At 45.0% G+C, this 15539-nt stretch overlaps 2 protein-coding genes across 3 annotated transcripts in view; one reads left to right on the forward strand and one right to left on the reverse strand.

Moving 5' to 3' along the window:
- ETS1 (ETS proto-oncogene 1, transcription factor) overlaps positions 1–15539 on the forward strand; it is a 434342-nt gene that overhangs the window by 55086 nt on the left and 363717 nt on the right. The window contains exon 3 of the mRNA XM_077249415.1: positions 4554–4612. The gene's annotated coding sequence lies outside the window, so the exon portion shown is untranslated. The remainder of the gene's footprint in view (positions 1–4553; positions 4613–15539) is intronic.
- FLI1 (Fli-1 proto-oncogene, ETS transcription factor) overlaps positions 1–15539 on the reverse strand; it is a 107349-nt gene that overhangs the window by 5147 nt on the left and 86663 nt on the right. For both annotated transcript variants that reach the window (XM_077249419.1, XM_077249421.1), the window contains exons 7-8: positions 5696–5758; positions 4783–4830 (exon numbers count right to left, since the gene is read on the reverse strand). In XM_077249419.1, coding sequence (XP_077105534.1) covers positions 4783–4830; positions 5696–5758 — 111 coding nt within the window. The remainder of the gene's footprint in view (positions 1–4782; positions 4831–5695; positions 5759–15539) is intronic.

Below are 15539 nucleotides of genomic sequence, written 5' to 3' on the forward strand. Positions count from 1 at the left end.
CTCCCTTCCAGTCAGCGCTCACACAGGGTTAATGGCAGCGTTAACGGACCGCGTTATGCCATGGTGTAACGCACTCCGTTAATGCTGCTATGAACCCTGTGTGACCAACTTTTTACTATTGATGCTACCTATGCCGCATCAATAGTAAAAAGATCTAATGTTAAAAATAATTAAAAAAATAGTTATATACTCACTGTCCGTCGGCCCCTCGGATCCAGAACAGGCCTTTACCGCTCCGGTGACCGCTCCATGCATTGCGATCTCACGAGATGATGACGTAGTGGTCTCGCGAGAACGGAACGCACGAGGAGCATCGGTAAACGCTTCGCCTGCATCCGGGGGCCAACGGAAGGTGAGTATATAACTATTTTTTATTTTAATTCTTTTTTTTTTTTAACAGGGATATGGTGCCCACATTGCTATATACTACGTGGGCTGTGCAATATACTACGTGGGCTGTGCAATATACTACGTGGGCTGTGCAATATACTACGTGGGCTGTGCAATATACTATGTGGGCTGTGCAATATACTATGTGGCCTGTGTTATACACTACGTGGGCTGTGTTATAAACTGCGTGCGTGGGCTGTTATATACTACATGAGCTGTGTTATATGCTCCGTGGGCTGTTATACACTCCGTGGGCTGTGCTATATACTACGTGGCTGTGCTATATACTCCGTGGGCTGTGCTATATACTACGTGGCTGTGCTATATATTCCGTGGGCTGTGCTATATACTCCGTGGGCTGTGCTATGTACTATGTGGCCGGCCGCGAACAATCAGCGACAGGCGCAGTCCGGCCGCGAATTGGTGCGGGATTTGAAACACGCTTCGATAATTGGTCGCGGCCAGCCGAATCCTGTGTATTCAATGTATTATTCTAAAGTCTTCATAAATAAACTACATACATATGGTAGAATGCCCGATGCGTTAGAATCGGGCTACCATCTAGTTAATAATATACTGATGGGATGATCTGTCAGGACTATCATGTAGAAACTGTGAACCTCACCATTGTTTTACTTCCTCCAAAAAGTACTGAATAAAAAGATGTTTACTGTTATTTGACTAGTTGTCTAGGATGACAGTAATAATGACCTTAGGATAGGTCTTCGTTATCAGATTGGTGGGGGCTCAACAACAGGCACCCCCACCTATCAGCCAGTAGAAGGTCCCACTGAAGCTGGAGATAAGGGCCAAGGCACCACAGCTCATTACAATATGTAATTGCTTTTTTGGGTGTTGTAGCTCAGCTCCTGTTCATTTCTATAGGAACTGAAGTGCACAATCCATGGCTACTATTCTGGGCGTGAAGCTGCGATGTTACGGCCCCCTCATGATATACGTCTGGCTGCGGGACCTGCTAACAGCTGATCCTGGGGGTGCTGGTTGTTAGACCCACTGATCTGGTATTATTTACTTATTGTAAGGATGTATCATAGTCCAAGACAACCTTTTTAATATCCTGCACCCTCCTGTCCGTGATCTCACAATGTGATCACAGTATTCATGTCATCTGATCATTGCCAAGACTGGAACAGAATGTGACCGTGGCCATTTTGTTTATAGAAGGCTGGGGCCTTTCAGCAACATCACAGCTCTGTCAATATCTTCTTCAAGGAAGAACATAATCTTAGAAAGCCCTTGTAAAATCAGTCTAATAATTGCACTGCTTACAATGTCTTCATGATTTTTTACTATAGTTTCTTGCCTGAAAAGGTAAAAGTTTAGCAGGTTTGTCTGTTTAACAGTTTTAATAATAATCTGTCATTTCACACATCGTCCATGTGATAAAGCTCATCTGTGGACGATGCACGTGTATTAACTCTGCGTTTTAGTCCTTTTCATGGTTCTGTTCAGCTACAGTTATATCAAAAAGTTTCGGCACCCCTATTAATCTTAAGCTTAATGCTTTTTAAAAATTGTTTTCTTTGCAACAGCTATTTCAGTTTCATATATCTAATAACTGTTGGACACAGTAATGTTTCTGCCTTGAAATGGGGTTTATTGTACTAACAGAAAATGTGCAATCTGCATTCAAACAAAATTTGACAGGTGCATAAGTATGGGCACCCTTATCATTTTCTTGTTTTAAATACTCCTACCTACTTTTTACTGACTTACTAAAGCACTTTTTTTTGTTTTGTAACCTCATTGAGCTTTGAACTTCATAGCCAGGTGTATGCAATCATGAGAAAAGCTACTTAAAGTGGACACTTGCAAGTTGTTCTCCTGTTTGAATCTCCTCTGAAGAGTGGCATCATGGGCTCCTCAAAACAACTGTCAAATGATCTGAAATCAAAGATTATTCAACATAGTTGTTCAGGGGAAGGATACGAAAAGCTGTCTAAGAGATTTAACCTGTCAATTTCCACTGTGAGGAACATAGTAAGGAAATGGAAGAACACAGGTACAGTTCTTGTTAAGGCCAGAAGTGGCAGGCCAAGAAAAACATCAGAAAGGCAGAGAAGAAGAATGGTGAGATCAGTCAAGGACAATCCTCAGACCACCTCCAAAGAGCTGCAGCCTCAACTTGCTGCAGATGGTGTCACTGTGCATCGGTCAACTATACAACCCACTTTGCACAAGGAGAAGCTATATGGGAGAGTGATGCGAAAGAAGCCGTTTCTGCAAGCACGCCACAAACAGAGTCGGCTGAGGTATGCAAAAGCACATTTGGAGAAGCCAATTTCTTTTTGTCCTGTGGACTGATGAAACCAAGATTGAGTTGTTTAGTCATACAAAAAGGCGTTATGCATGGCGGCAAAAAAACAGCATTCCAAGAAAAACACTTGCTACCCACAGTAAAATTTGGTGGAGGTTCCATCATGCTTTGGGGCTGTATGGCCAATGCCGGCACCGGGAATCTTGTTGAAGTTGAGGGACGCATGGATTCCTCTCAGTATCAGCAGATTCTTGACAATAATGTTCATGAATCAGTGACAAAGTTGAAGTTACGCAGGGGATGGATCTTTCAGCAAGACAATGATCCAAAACACCGCTCCAAATCTTCTCAGGCATTCATGCAGAGGAACAATTACACTGTTCTGGAATGGCCATCCCAGTCCCCAGACCTGAATATCATTGAACATCTGTGGGATCATTTGAAGAGGGCTGTCCATGTTCGGCGACCATCAAACTTAACTGAACTGGAATTGTTTTGTAAAGAGGAATGGTCAAAATACCTTCATCAAGGAACTCATTATAAGCTACAGGAAGCAACTAGAGGCTGTTATTTTTGCAAAAGGAGGATCTACTAAATATTAATGTCACTTTTCTGGTGAGGTGCCCATACTTATGCACCTGTCAAATTTTGTTTGAATGCATTTCAAGGCAGAAACATTACTGTGTCCAACAGTTATTAGATATATGAAACTGAAATAGCTGTTGCAAAAAAACAATTTTTATAGAACATTAAGCTTAAGATTAATAGGGGTGCCCAAACTTTTTCATATAACTGTATTTGTACTAAGAAAATACTAATAATGTCTCCTCATGTACCAGTCGTGACTTGTATTGATTAAGATTATTGTATTTGTTTTTTATTATGTACACCCCTCCTCACATGTAAAGCGCTATGGAATAAATGGCGCTATAATAATAAATAATAATAATGTACAACTATTGCAATCTATGGCTGCTGGAACAAATAGGCTCACTAGGGGTCAGTGTAAGGTTTTGGCTCATCCAGCCGGAGACGAAGAAATGCAGTAGTAGATAGGTATCACACAGATGTTAGGGTACCGTCACACAGTGGCATTTTCATCGCTACGACGGCACGATTCGTGACGTTCTAGCGATATCGTTACGATCTCGCAGTGTCTGACACGCAGCAGCGATCAGGGACCCTGCTGAGAATCGTACGTCGTAGCAGATCGTTTGGAACTTTCTTTCTTTCTTTCGATGCATTCGCTGGTAACCAGGGTAAACATCGGGTTACTAAGCGCAGGGCCGTGGTTGCCGGCCGGAAAGTGAGAGCAGATCACAGCAGTGACGTCACCGCTGCGCTCTGCTCTCACTGTACGGCGGCACTCAGGCAGAGCGGGAAGCGGACGGCAAGGGACCTGATGGACATCAGATGGTGAGTATGTACGGTTTGTTTTTTTTACTTTTACGCTGGTAACCACGGTAAACATCGGGTTACTAAGCGCGACCCTGGTTACCAGCGAACCTCGGCATCGTTGGTCGCTGGAGAGCGGTCTGTGTGACAGCTCCCCAGCGACCATACAACGACTTACCAACGATCACGGCCAGGTCGTATCGCTGGTCGTGATCGTTGGTAAATCGTTATGTGAGACGGTACCCTAAGATGTAAGTGAAGACCTGAACTGCTTGATAAGGCTTAGAGAAAGACATTAAGTAAATGCTATACGGTGATTTGGGAAGGAATTTTGGAAGCAGATAATGAGGAAACCATGTTCTGGACGATGCACTTTTGTTATTTACGAAGTTCAGACTCGTATAATTGTAATGGACATCACATATATATATACTGTATGTTCAGCCATGTATAGCTCCAAAGATTGTCATAATACAACACTTGTTTCCAGATTAGGTCTGCAGTATGATGTGCACATTCACTTTATCAGAAGCAGAAGGAAGCAGCAAGGTAATTTCTCTCAATAGTGAGTTTGTGGTCTTGTTTTATTTAGGATATTTATATTTATTTTCTGTGTGTTTTATACAGTATCGGATGACATTTGAGAACCATGTATCATCTTAGAACATTTCACACAATTTATTAAATACTGACTGGGGTGTGTACTAATGTATTCTCACCTGGATTAGCCAGTCTGCTGCTTGTGGGGCCCAGAATTTGATAGGGATCTGAAAGGAAGAACAAATATGTGAATGCACACCACCAGCCATTCTCACTAATAAGTGACCATCAAAGGAAACATTAGATGATTTCTATATGCTAATGTATGTCTAGTAATGGACAGAAACATTGTAAAGGGGTCTGTCATCTTGCTTATGGTCTCAAATCTAACAGTAGCGTAAAGAAGGGACAGAGACTCTGATTACAGAAGTCTGCTTTATCTGCTGCAGCTATGCCAGTCCTCTCAATGGTGAGCTCAGTCTCGCCCACCTCTGCCCTTGAATGACAGTTCTCTGCATGTACTTGGCATTGGCAGACTGCTATCAATTAGCTGATGGGTGGTAGAGGACTGTATACAAGGAGTTCATCATTTAGAGGGCTGCAGCAGATGTGTTATCAAAACTACAGCTAGAAGCCCTGTAAGTGACCAAGCATTGGCTCAGGGTTTTTGCCTCTCTTCTTTTCCAGCCTTCAGGTAGGCAATGATAATCCTAATGATTGCCTCCCTTTCAGGGAAACCTTTTCGATGATTTTAACTCTCGAAGCTCCACAAGTGCCTGAAAAGTTTTTTCTGCAGTTTCCAAAAGTGTCCATAGCATACCCAGTCCATATTGCTAAAAATGAAGGGGGCTGTCCACTGGCATATCCCGATTACAGCTCCCCAGTCCAACTGGTGTAGATGTTGCTGTCTCAAGTTAGGTTGCCCTTACTGATTATCCTTATTGACGTCCATGGAAACCTCACAAGCCTGGCCCCAGGCAGGCCAATAAAGCTATGTACCGTAGTTCTGGGCAGGTGCTCCTCAGCGCAATGACAATTACTTGTATATCCAGAATATATGGGAAGAACATGTGGATGGTACTTTGTGATTACCTGGATGAGGTCGTTGCTGTTCTGCAGTCTTGTTCACGTTTGGGGTGCCTCCAATCGGGGGACCTGTGACATAACACAGAAATTAGACTATTAAAATGTGCAACAGTTACAAGGTCGTTCTATGTTTAAATGTTTTTTTTCTGGGCTTGGTATTGATGTCCCGCCTGTGGATCGATGAAACTGTGCTTGGTAAAGAATGTACAGGGTCATGCAATGGATCTGATTGGTGATGGTGCTGCGAGTTGGCAAGATAGATCATCATTGTCAAAGTCCTGGAAAACCCCTTTAAAAGCAACCAGCATTCCCATCAATCAGCTGATGTCTTCTCTGGCAGTGACCGGACATACGGTAAGCAATGTATAGTGGGTACAGAAAGTATTCAGACCCCTTTAAATTTTTCACTCTTTTTCATTGCAGCCATTTGGTAAATTCAAAAACGTTATTTTTTTTCTCATTAATGTTCACTCTGCACCCCATCTTGACTGAAAAAAAACAGAAATTTAGAATTTATGCAAATTTATTAGAAAACAAAAACTGAAATATCCCATGGTCATAAGTCTTCAGCCCCTTTGCTCGGTATTGAGGAGAAGACCCTTTTGAGCTAGTACAGCCATGAGTTTTCTTGGGAATGATGCAACAAGTTTTTCACCTCTGGATTTGGGGATCCTCGGCCATTCTTCCCTGCAGATCCTCTCCAGTTCCGTCCGGTTGGATGGTGAACGTTGGTGGACGCCAGTTTCAGGTTTCTCCAGAGATGCTCCATTGGGTTTAGGTCAGGGCTCTGGTTGGGCCGGTCAAGAATGGTCACAGAGTTGTTCTGAAGCCACTCCTTTTGTATTTTAGCTGTATGCTTAGGGTCATTGTCTTGTTGGAAGGTGAACCTTCGGCCAAGTCTGAGGTCCAGAACACTCTGGAAGAGGTTTTCATCCAGGATATCTCTGTACTTGGCCGCATTCGTGTTTCCTTCAATGACAACCATTCGTCCTGTCCCTGCAGCTGAAAAACGCCCCATAGCATGCTTCTGCCACCACCATGTTTCACTGTTGGGATTGTATTGGGCAGGTGATGAGCAGTGCCTGGTTTTCTCCACACATACCGCTTAGAATTATCACCAAAAAGGTCTATCTTCATCTCATCAGACCTGAGAATCTCATTTCTCATAGTCTGGGAGTCCTTCATGTGTTTTTTAGTAAACTCTATGCGGCTTTCATCTGTCTTGCACTGAGGAGAGGCTTCCATCTGGCCACTCTGCCATAAACGCCTGACTGGTGGAGAGCTGCAGTGATAGTTGGCTTTGTGGAACTTTCTCCCATCTCCCTACTGCATCTCTGGAGCTCAGCCACAGTGATCTTGGGGTTCTTCTTTACCTCTCACGAAGGCTCTTCTCCCATGATTGCTCAGTTTGGCTGGACGGCCAGGTCTAGGAAGACTTCTGGTGGTCCCAAACTTCTTCCATTTAAGGATTATGAAGGCCGCAGTGCTCTTAGGAACCTTGAGTACTGCAGAAATTCTGCTGTAACCTCGGCCAGATCTGTGCCTTGCCACAATTCTGTCTCTGAGCTCCTTGGCCCGTTCCTTTGACCTCATGATTCTCATTTGGTCTGACATATACTGTGAGCTGTGAGGTCTTATATAGACAGGTGTGCGCCTTATAAATCAAGTCCTATCAGTTTAATTACACACAGCTGGACTTCAATGAAGGAGTAGAACCATCTCAAGGAGGATCACAAGGAAATGGACAGCATGGGACTTACATATGAGTGTCTGAGCAAAGGGGCTGAAGACTTATGACCATGGGATATTTCAGGTTTTCTTTTCTAATTAATTTGCAAACATTTCTACATTTCAGTGAAGATGGGGTGCAGAGTGTACATTAACCCCTTAAGCCCCGAGGGTGGTTTGCACGTTAATGACCGGGCCAATTTTTACAATTCTGACCACTGTCCCTTTATGAGGTTATAACTCTGGAACGCTTCAACGGATCTTGGCGATTCTGACATTGTTTTCTCGTGAGATATTGTACTTCATGTTAGTGGTAAAATTTATTCGATATAACTTGTGTTTATTTGTGAAAAAAATGGAAATTTGGCAAAAATTTAGAAAATTTCACAATTTTCCAACTTTGAATTTTTATGCTCTTAAATCACAGAGATATGTCACACAAAATACTTAATAAGTAACATTTCCCACATGTCTACTTTACATCAGCACAATTTTGGAACCAAAATTTTTTTTTGTTAGGGAGTTATAAGGGTTAAAAGTTGACCAGCAATTTCTCATTTTTACACCACCATTTTTTTTTAAGGACCACATCTCATTTGAAGTCATTTTGAGGGGTCTATATGATAGAAAATAACCAAGTGTGACACCATTCTAAAAACTGCACCCCTCAAGGTGCTCAAAACCACATTCAAGAAGTTTATTAATAACCCTTCAGGTGTTTCACAGGAATTTTTGGAATGTTTAAATAAAAATGAACATTTAACTTTTTTTCACACAAAATTTACTTCAGCTCCAATTTGTTTTATTTTACCAAGGGTAACAGGAGAAAATGGACCCCAAAAGATGTTGTACAATTTGTCCTGAGTACGCCGATACCCCATATGTGGGGGTAAACCACTTTTTGGGCACATGACAGAGCTCGGAAGCGAAGGAGCGCCATTTGACTTTTCAATGCAAAATTGACTGGAATTGAGATGGGACGCCATGTTGCGTTTGTAGAGCCCCTGATATGCCTAAACATTGAAACCCCCTACAAGTGACACCATTTTGGAAAGTAGACCCCTTAAGGAACTTATCTAGATGTGTGGTGAGCACTTTGACCCACCAAGTGCTTCACAGAAGTTTATAATGCAGAGCCGTAAAAATAAAAAATCATATTTTTTTCACAAAAATGATCTTTTCTCTATCCCCATGATGGCACCACGGAGAGAGGGGTCCGCCCCCAGGGACAGGAAACCTACAGGTGAAAAAGGGCGTACCTCTCTCCCACATCAGTTGGTTTCCTGTCCCTGACGGGGAACCTACAGCACGTACCTGAAGATCCAGGGGCTGATCCAGTTCGGTTCCTGGCAGGGGGCGCCCTGACACGGCTGGGTTTGGCAGGTTTTTTCTCTCCCCTTCTTTTTTCTCCTTCCCTGAAGCACCACCGCTGAGGTCGGCGGACCTGGAGGGTGAGTGAGGAGGGGGGGGGGGCAGTGAAGAGGATTGAGCCTGTTTTCCCCCAAAGAAAAAAAAAAAAAAAGAGGGGGAAGAAGGAGGAGGTGACGGCGGTCACCGTCATAGCCTCCGCATCGCTGTTTTAACAGCGCATGGGGGCAGCGGCGGCTACCTAACCATGGAGCCCCATACAAGTACCGCAGCTTGAGGCCGGACACAGGGCAGCTGAACGCCGGCACCTCCATCGCCGGAGAGTGAGAGCGGGCGCCGGCAGGAGAAACCTGCCCTAAAGAAAGCTGCGGCTGCAGCATTGAGGACGGCGGCAGCGGCCGCCGAAAAATGAATTACCGGTAACAGCGGCGGCGCGTCCGACACCCCGGGAGCCGATCGTCAGCATGGCGCGCGCGCGCGCCTCTCAGCAAGTTTAAGCGCAGGCACGATGGGAGCACTTCCGGTTCGGCGCAGAAACCGGAAGTGAAGCAATATGGGCGGCAAATTTAAACAGCTGAGCAGCCCGGATTTGCTGCTCAGCTACCTTCACTAAACAGTGCAGGACCATGAGCGACCAGGAGCAGCAGGATGCGCAGGAGGTGATACAGCTATCCCCTGAGCAAGCGCAAGCACAGCGGCAGCAGCGCACACAGCATCAGCGCAAGGGTACTTCCTCTCAGCAGCGCAGCAGCAGCAGATGCTCAGGGTCACAACGCAGCCGAGCTTCTGCGAAAACTATGCAGTCTGTGGCAAACCCAGCAGTGGATATAGTTCCCAGGCCCGAGACGGTATCTCTTGGTCACAGGAGGGTGAGTGATCTACGTGAAAGTTCGGACTTTTGATATATGGTCACTTTTTTCTTCTAGGGAAGGAAATGTGTAACCAAATTAAAGCACAGGATATGTGCTATATGCCCAGAAGAGTTACCTTCCTCATGGGAGAAGAAGCTATGCAGCAATTGCATAGAGAAGACAATTCAGGAAGAGTCTCCGACATTTGCCTCAGACCTAAAAACATTAATAAGAAGTCAGGTGGAGAGTGCCCTCAAAGGCATTAAAACATCAAAGAAAAAACGTAAAACAAGTCATAAATCCCCTGAACCTAGTACGGAGGAGTCGGAAAGTGAAATATCCGACTCTGGTGATTCATCAGCCTCCGACACCTCGTCACTATCCTCTGAAGGGGGACACAGTTGCTTCCCTATAGAAGAAACTGACGCCTTGGTAAAGGCCGTCAGGAAAACAATGGGCCTGGTAGATGAACGTCCTAAAAAAACGGCGCAGGATATAATGTTCAGCGGGTTGGAGCAAAAGAAAAGAAGAGCGTTCCCAATAAATGAGAAAATTCACTCTCTAATTAAGAGAGAGTGGAAAAAACCGGACAAAAAAGTTCTCTTGACTCCCAAAAGAAAATACCCTTTTGATGACCCGGCCTGCTTATCCTGGAGTAAAGCACCAAAATTAGACGTGGCCATAGCAAAGGCCTCCAAAAAATTCGCCCTGCCTTTCGAGAACATGGGTACCTTAAAAGACCCAATGGACAAGAAAGCTGAGATTTTCTTGAAAAATTCCTGGGAAGCGGCAGGGGGAGGACTGAAACCAGCCATTGCGGCCACCTGCACGGCCCGTGCCCTGATGGTATGGCTCGAACACCTGGATTCTCAGTTAAAGGGGAAAGTGACAAGAGAGACAATCCAAAAATCGGTGTCTGTGATGAAAGGTGCAGCAGCCTTTTCGGCTGACGCATCGGTGGATTCAGCCAGATTAGCAGCCAGGTCAGCCTCCTTCTCGAACGCCGCAAGACGTGCCCTGTGGCTAAAGTGTTGGCCAGGGGATCTGCAGACAAAAACAAAACTTTGCTCAATACCTTGCGAGGGCGAATTTCTGTTTGGATCCACATTAGATGACATCCTCGAAAAAGCCGGAGATAAAAAGAAGTCCTTTCCCGGGTTCCCCAACCAGTCTTACAGGCGTCCCTTTCGGAACAGAAAGTTCATGCGGAGGAGACCCCCAAAAGGGAATAAGGAGGCATGGGAAGACAAAAGGAATAAAAACAGAGGATTCTTGTTTAACAAAACTCCCCCCGATAACAAGAAAACACAATGAAGGTGTTCCCCAGGTCGGAGGGAGACTAGCCAGTTTTCTTCCAGCCTGGGAAAAAAATTCAAACAGTCCCTGGATATTAGGGATAATACGAGAAGGTCTCAAACTAAAATTCCACAGGTCACCGAGCAATTCCTTCATGGTGACACCACAGAGACAAGCGCACGAACAGTCAGCTCTCCAGGGAGAAATTTTGAACTTGATTCAGAAGGGAGTCTTACAGGAAGTTCCATATCAGGAAAGAGGCATGGGCTTCTACTCGCCCCTCTTCCTTCGGAGGAAACCAGACGGATCATACAGGACGATCATAAATCTCAAAAGATTAAACAGTTTCCTCGAGATTCCACATTTCAAAATAGAGACAATAAAGTCTTGCGTGAAAATACTCTTTCCCTTGTGTTTCATGACTGTTCTAGACTTACGAGATGCATACTACCATGTGCCTATTCACAGGGATTATCAGAAGTATCTCAGACTTGCAGTGAATATCCAGGGGGAAGTAAAACACTACCAATTCCGGGCTCTCCCCTTCGGGTTAGCTATCGCACCTCGGGTATTCACGAAGATAATGTCAGAAGTGATGGCCCACATACGGGAACAGAATGTTCTAATAGTTCCCTATTTGGATGACCTCCTGGTGGTAGGGACCTCATTCCAACATTGCAAGCAACAGTTGGATCTGGTCATGACTTCACTGTCGAGTCTAGGTTGGCTGTTGAACATGCCCAAATCCAGGGTAGTGCCCTCCCAAGTACAGGAGTACTTTGGGATCGTACTGGACTCGACCGCGCAGACGTGCTACCTTCCTCAGGGGAAGATTCAAAAAATGACACAGGCTGTGTCACAGTTGATAATGTCTCCAGTCACCACTCTCAGAAAGGCAATGTCCCTGCTGGGCTCCATGACAGCTTGCATCCCGGCCGTGCAGTGGGCACAGTGTCATACCCGGGACCTTCAATGGGAGACTTTAGATTCAAGCCTATCTCTGCGCGGAAATTTAGACAGGCAGTTAAACATTTCATCAAGCACGATACACTCCCTAGGGTGGTGGGCAGACCCGGTCAATTTAACCAAAGGGGTTCCCTGGGCACTACCAACGGAGAAAATCCTGACGACAGATGCAAGCCCTTGGGGGTGGGGCGCACACATAGACGACCAAGTAGCACAAGGGAATTGGAGCGAAAGCCAGGAGCTAGTGTCTTCAAACATGAAAGAACTGTTAGCGGTAAAGTTGGCCCTAATGCACTTTCTAAATCTCCTTCACTCCCACCACGTAAAAGTCTTCTCAGACAACCAGGTAGTTGTAGCGTATCTAAACCGTCAAGGAGGCACCAGGTCTCGAGCCCTGATGGAGGTGACCCAATCCATCTTCCACTTAGCAGAACACAACCTGAAATCCTTAACAGCACTCATAAAAGGCTCAGAAAACCAAACAGCAGACTTCTTGAGCAGGACGCGCTTGAAACAGGGGGAGTGGGAGCTAAAACAAACGGTGTTCAACCAGATCGTAAAACGTTGGGGACAGCCAGAAATAGATTTATTTGCGAGCAGTCAAAACCAGAAGGTAAAAACATTCTGCTCAATCGATCCCCTGGGGGGCCCAGTAGCTCTGGATGCTCTTACAATTCCCTGGAACTATCGCCTCGCCTACGCGTTCCCTCCGATATCCCTTATCCCCTTAGTACTGAGGAAAATTCGGGAGGAGGGAGCAACAGTGATAGTAATAGCTCCATTCTGGCCCCGCAGAATATGGTTTTCTTGGCTAAGAAAAATGTCCATAGCAAGCCCTTGGGTTCTACCAGACACTCTGAGTCTTTTATCCCAGGGCCCAGTGTTTCACCCCAGTGTAAAGAGCCTACACATGACAGCTTGGCTTTTGAAAGGAAGTTACTGAGTGATAAAGGTTTCTCACCCAACCTAGTTTCTACTTTATTACAGAGTAGAAAACTCGTAACCACTAAAATATATGGAAAAGTGTGGAAAAAGTTCATGTCAGTATCAGGCACAGATCCATCTAGGGAAATCCCAATAGGGAAGATTCTTGAGTTCCTGCAGAAGGGGCTGGAAAAGGGCCTAGCTACAAGTACTCTAAAGGTTCAGGTAGCAGCCTTGGGAGCTTTGTATAATCATGATCTAGCCAAAAACCGCTGGATCATGAGATTCATTAAAGCCTCGGGTAGGTCCAGGCCTATCCCTCTTCATAATGCTCCCCCATGGGATCTAAACCTTGTTTTAAATGCTCTGACCAAACCTCCCTTTGAGCCCCTGGCGGATGTCCCTTTAAAGACCTTCTCTCTAAAAACCGCACTCCTAGTGGCCCTAACCTCGGCCCGCCGCGTCAGCGATATACAAGCATTATCTGCATGTCCACCCTTTACTCAAATCCTCGACGATAGAGTCATCCTTAAAACTGACCCGGCTTACCTCCCTAAAATCGCGTCACAATTCCATAGGACACAAGAGATCTCTCTACCCTCATTTTGTCCCAACCCCAAAAATGAGGGGGAAAAAACACTGCATACCCTAGATGTAAAAAGATGCCTAGCCCAATATCTTTCAGCCACTAGGGAGTGCAGGAAGGATAGGGCTTTGTTTGTCTGCTTCCAGGGTCCGCGGAAGGGACAAAAAGCATCGAAAGCCACGTTGGCGAGATGGATAAGAGATGCCATCGCCCTATCCTACTCATCTAGCGGGACGGCCATCCCGGAGAATATAAAGGCTCATTCAACCAGAGCAGTGGCGTCATCCTGGGCGGAGAGAGCTGGCGCTTCAATACAACAGATATGTAGAGCTGCCACTTGGTCTTCCCAGTCTACATTTTTCAAACATTACCGTTTAGACTTGACCTCCTCTGATCTCACCTTTGGGCGAAGGGTTCTAGAGGCAGTGGTCCCTCCCTAAGAGTTACAATCTATGCAAATCTCTCCGTGGTGCCATCATGGGGATAGAGAAAATTGTAGTTACTTACCGATAACGGTATTTCTCTGATCCCATGATGGCACCCGTATATTCCCTCCCTTTTCACACACAGGTGTGCACATTATAATGTATTAATAATTAGCTTTAGTCACGGTGCCTCTGTTAAGTTAATTTAATTACCGTAAGTTTAATTTGTAAAACGTTGAGTTGCAGCTGAAAGTTCTGTATAAGGCTCTGTAAACCAACTGATGTGGGAGAGAGGTACGCCCTTTTTCACCTGTAGGTTTCCTGTCCCTGGGGGCGGACCCCTCTCTCCGTGGTGCCATCATGGGATCAGAGAAATACCGTTATCGGTAAGTAACTACAATTTTCGCCCCCAATTTTTTATTTTCCCAAGGGTAAGAGAAGAAATTGCACCCCAAAAATTGTTGTGCAATTTGTCCTGAGTACGCTGATACCCCATATGTGGGTGTAAACCATTGTTTGGGTGCATGGCAGAGCTCGGAAGGGAAGGAGCGCCATTTGACTTTTCAATGCAAAATTGACTGGAATTGAGATGGGACGCCATGTTGCGTTTGGAGAGCCCCTGATGTGCCTTAACATTGAAACCCCCCACAAATGACACCATTTTGGAAAGTAGACCCCTTAAGGAACTTATCTAGATGTATGGTGAGCACTTTGACCCAACAAGTGCTTCACAGAAGTTTATAATGCAGAGCCGTAAAAATAAAAAATCATATTTTTTCACAAAAATGATCTTTTCGCCCCCAATTTTTTATTTTCCCAAGGGTAAGAGAAGAAATCAGACAACAAAAGTTGTTGTTCAATTTGTCCTGAGTACAACGATACCCCATATGTGGGGGTAAACCACTGTTTGGGCGCATAGCAGAGCTCGGAAGGGAAGGAGCGCCATTTGACTTTTCAATGCAAAATTGACTGGAATTGAGATGGGACACCATGTCGCGTTTGGAGAGCCCCTGATGTGCCTAAACATTAAAACCCCCCACAAGTGACACCATTTTGGAAAGTAGACCCCTAAGGAACTTATCTTGATGTGTTTTGAGAGCTTTGAACCCCCAAGTGTTTCACTACAGTTTATAACGCAGAGCCGTGAAAATAAAAAAAATTTTTTTTTTCAGAAAAATGATTTTTTTAGCCCCCAGTTTTGTATTTTCACAAGGGTAACAGGATAAATTGGACTCCAAAAGTTGTTGTCCAATTTGTCCTGAGTACGCTGATACCCCATATGTGGGGGGGAACCACTGTTTGGGCGCATGGCAGAGCTCGGAAGGGAAGGAGCACCATTTGGAATGCAGACTTAGATGGATTGGTCTGCAGGCGTCACGTTGCATTTGCAGAGCCCCTGATGTACCCAAACAGTATAAACCCCCCATAAGTGACCCCATATTGGAAACTAGACCTCCCAAGGAACTTATCTAGATGTGTTGTAAGAACTTTGAACCCCCAAGTGTTTCACTACAGTTTACAACGCAGTGCTGTGAAAATAAAAAATCCTTTTTTTCCCACAAAAATGATTTTTAGCCCCCCAAATTTTTATTTTCCCAGAGATAACAAGAGAACTTGGACCCCAAAAGTTGTTGTCCAATTGTCCCGAGTACGCTGATGCCCCATATGTTGGGGTAAACCCCTGTTTGGGCGCACGGGAGAGCTCG

Source organism: Ranitomeya variabilis, chromosome 4 (genome assembly GCF_051348905.1).
Source record: "Ranitomeya variabilis isolate aRanVar5 chromosome 4, aRanVar5.hap1, whole genome shotgun sequence".
Taxonomy (NCBI): Eukaryota; Metazoa; Chordata; class Amphibia; order Anura; family Dendrobatidae; genus Ranitomeya; species Ranitomeya variabilis.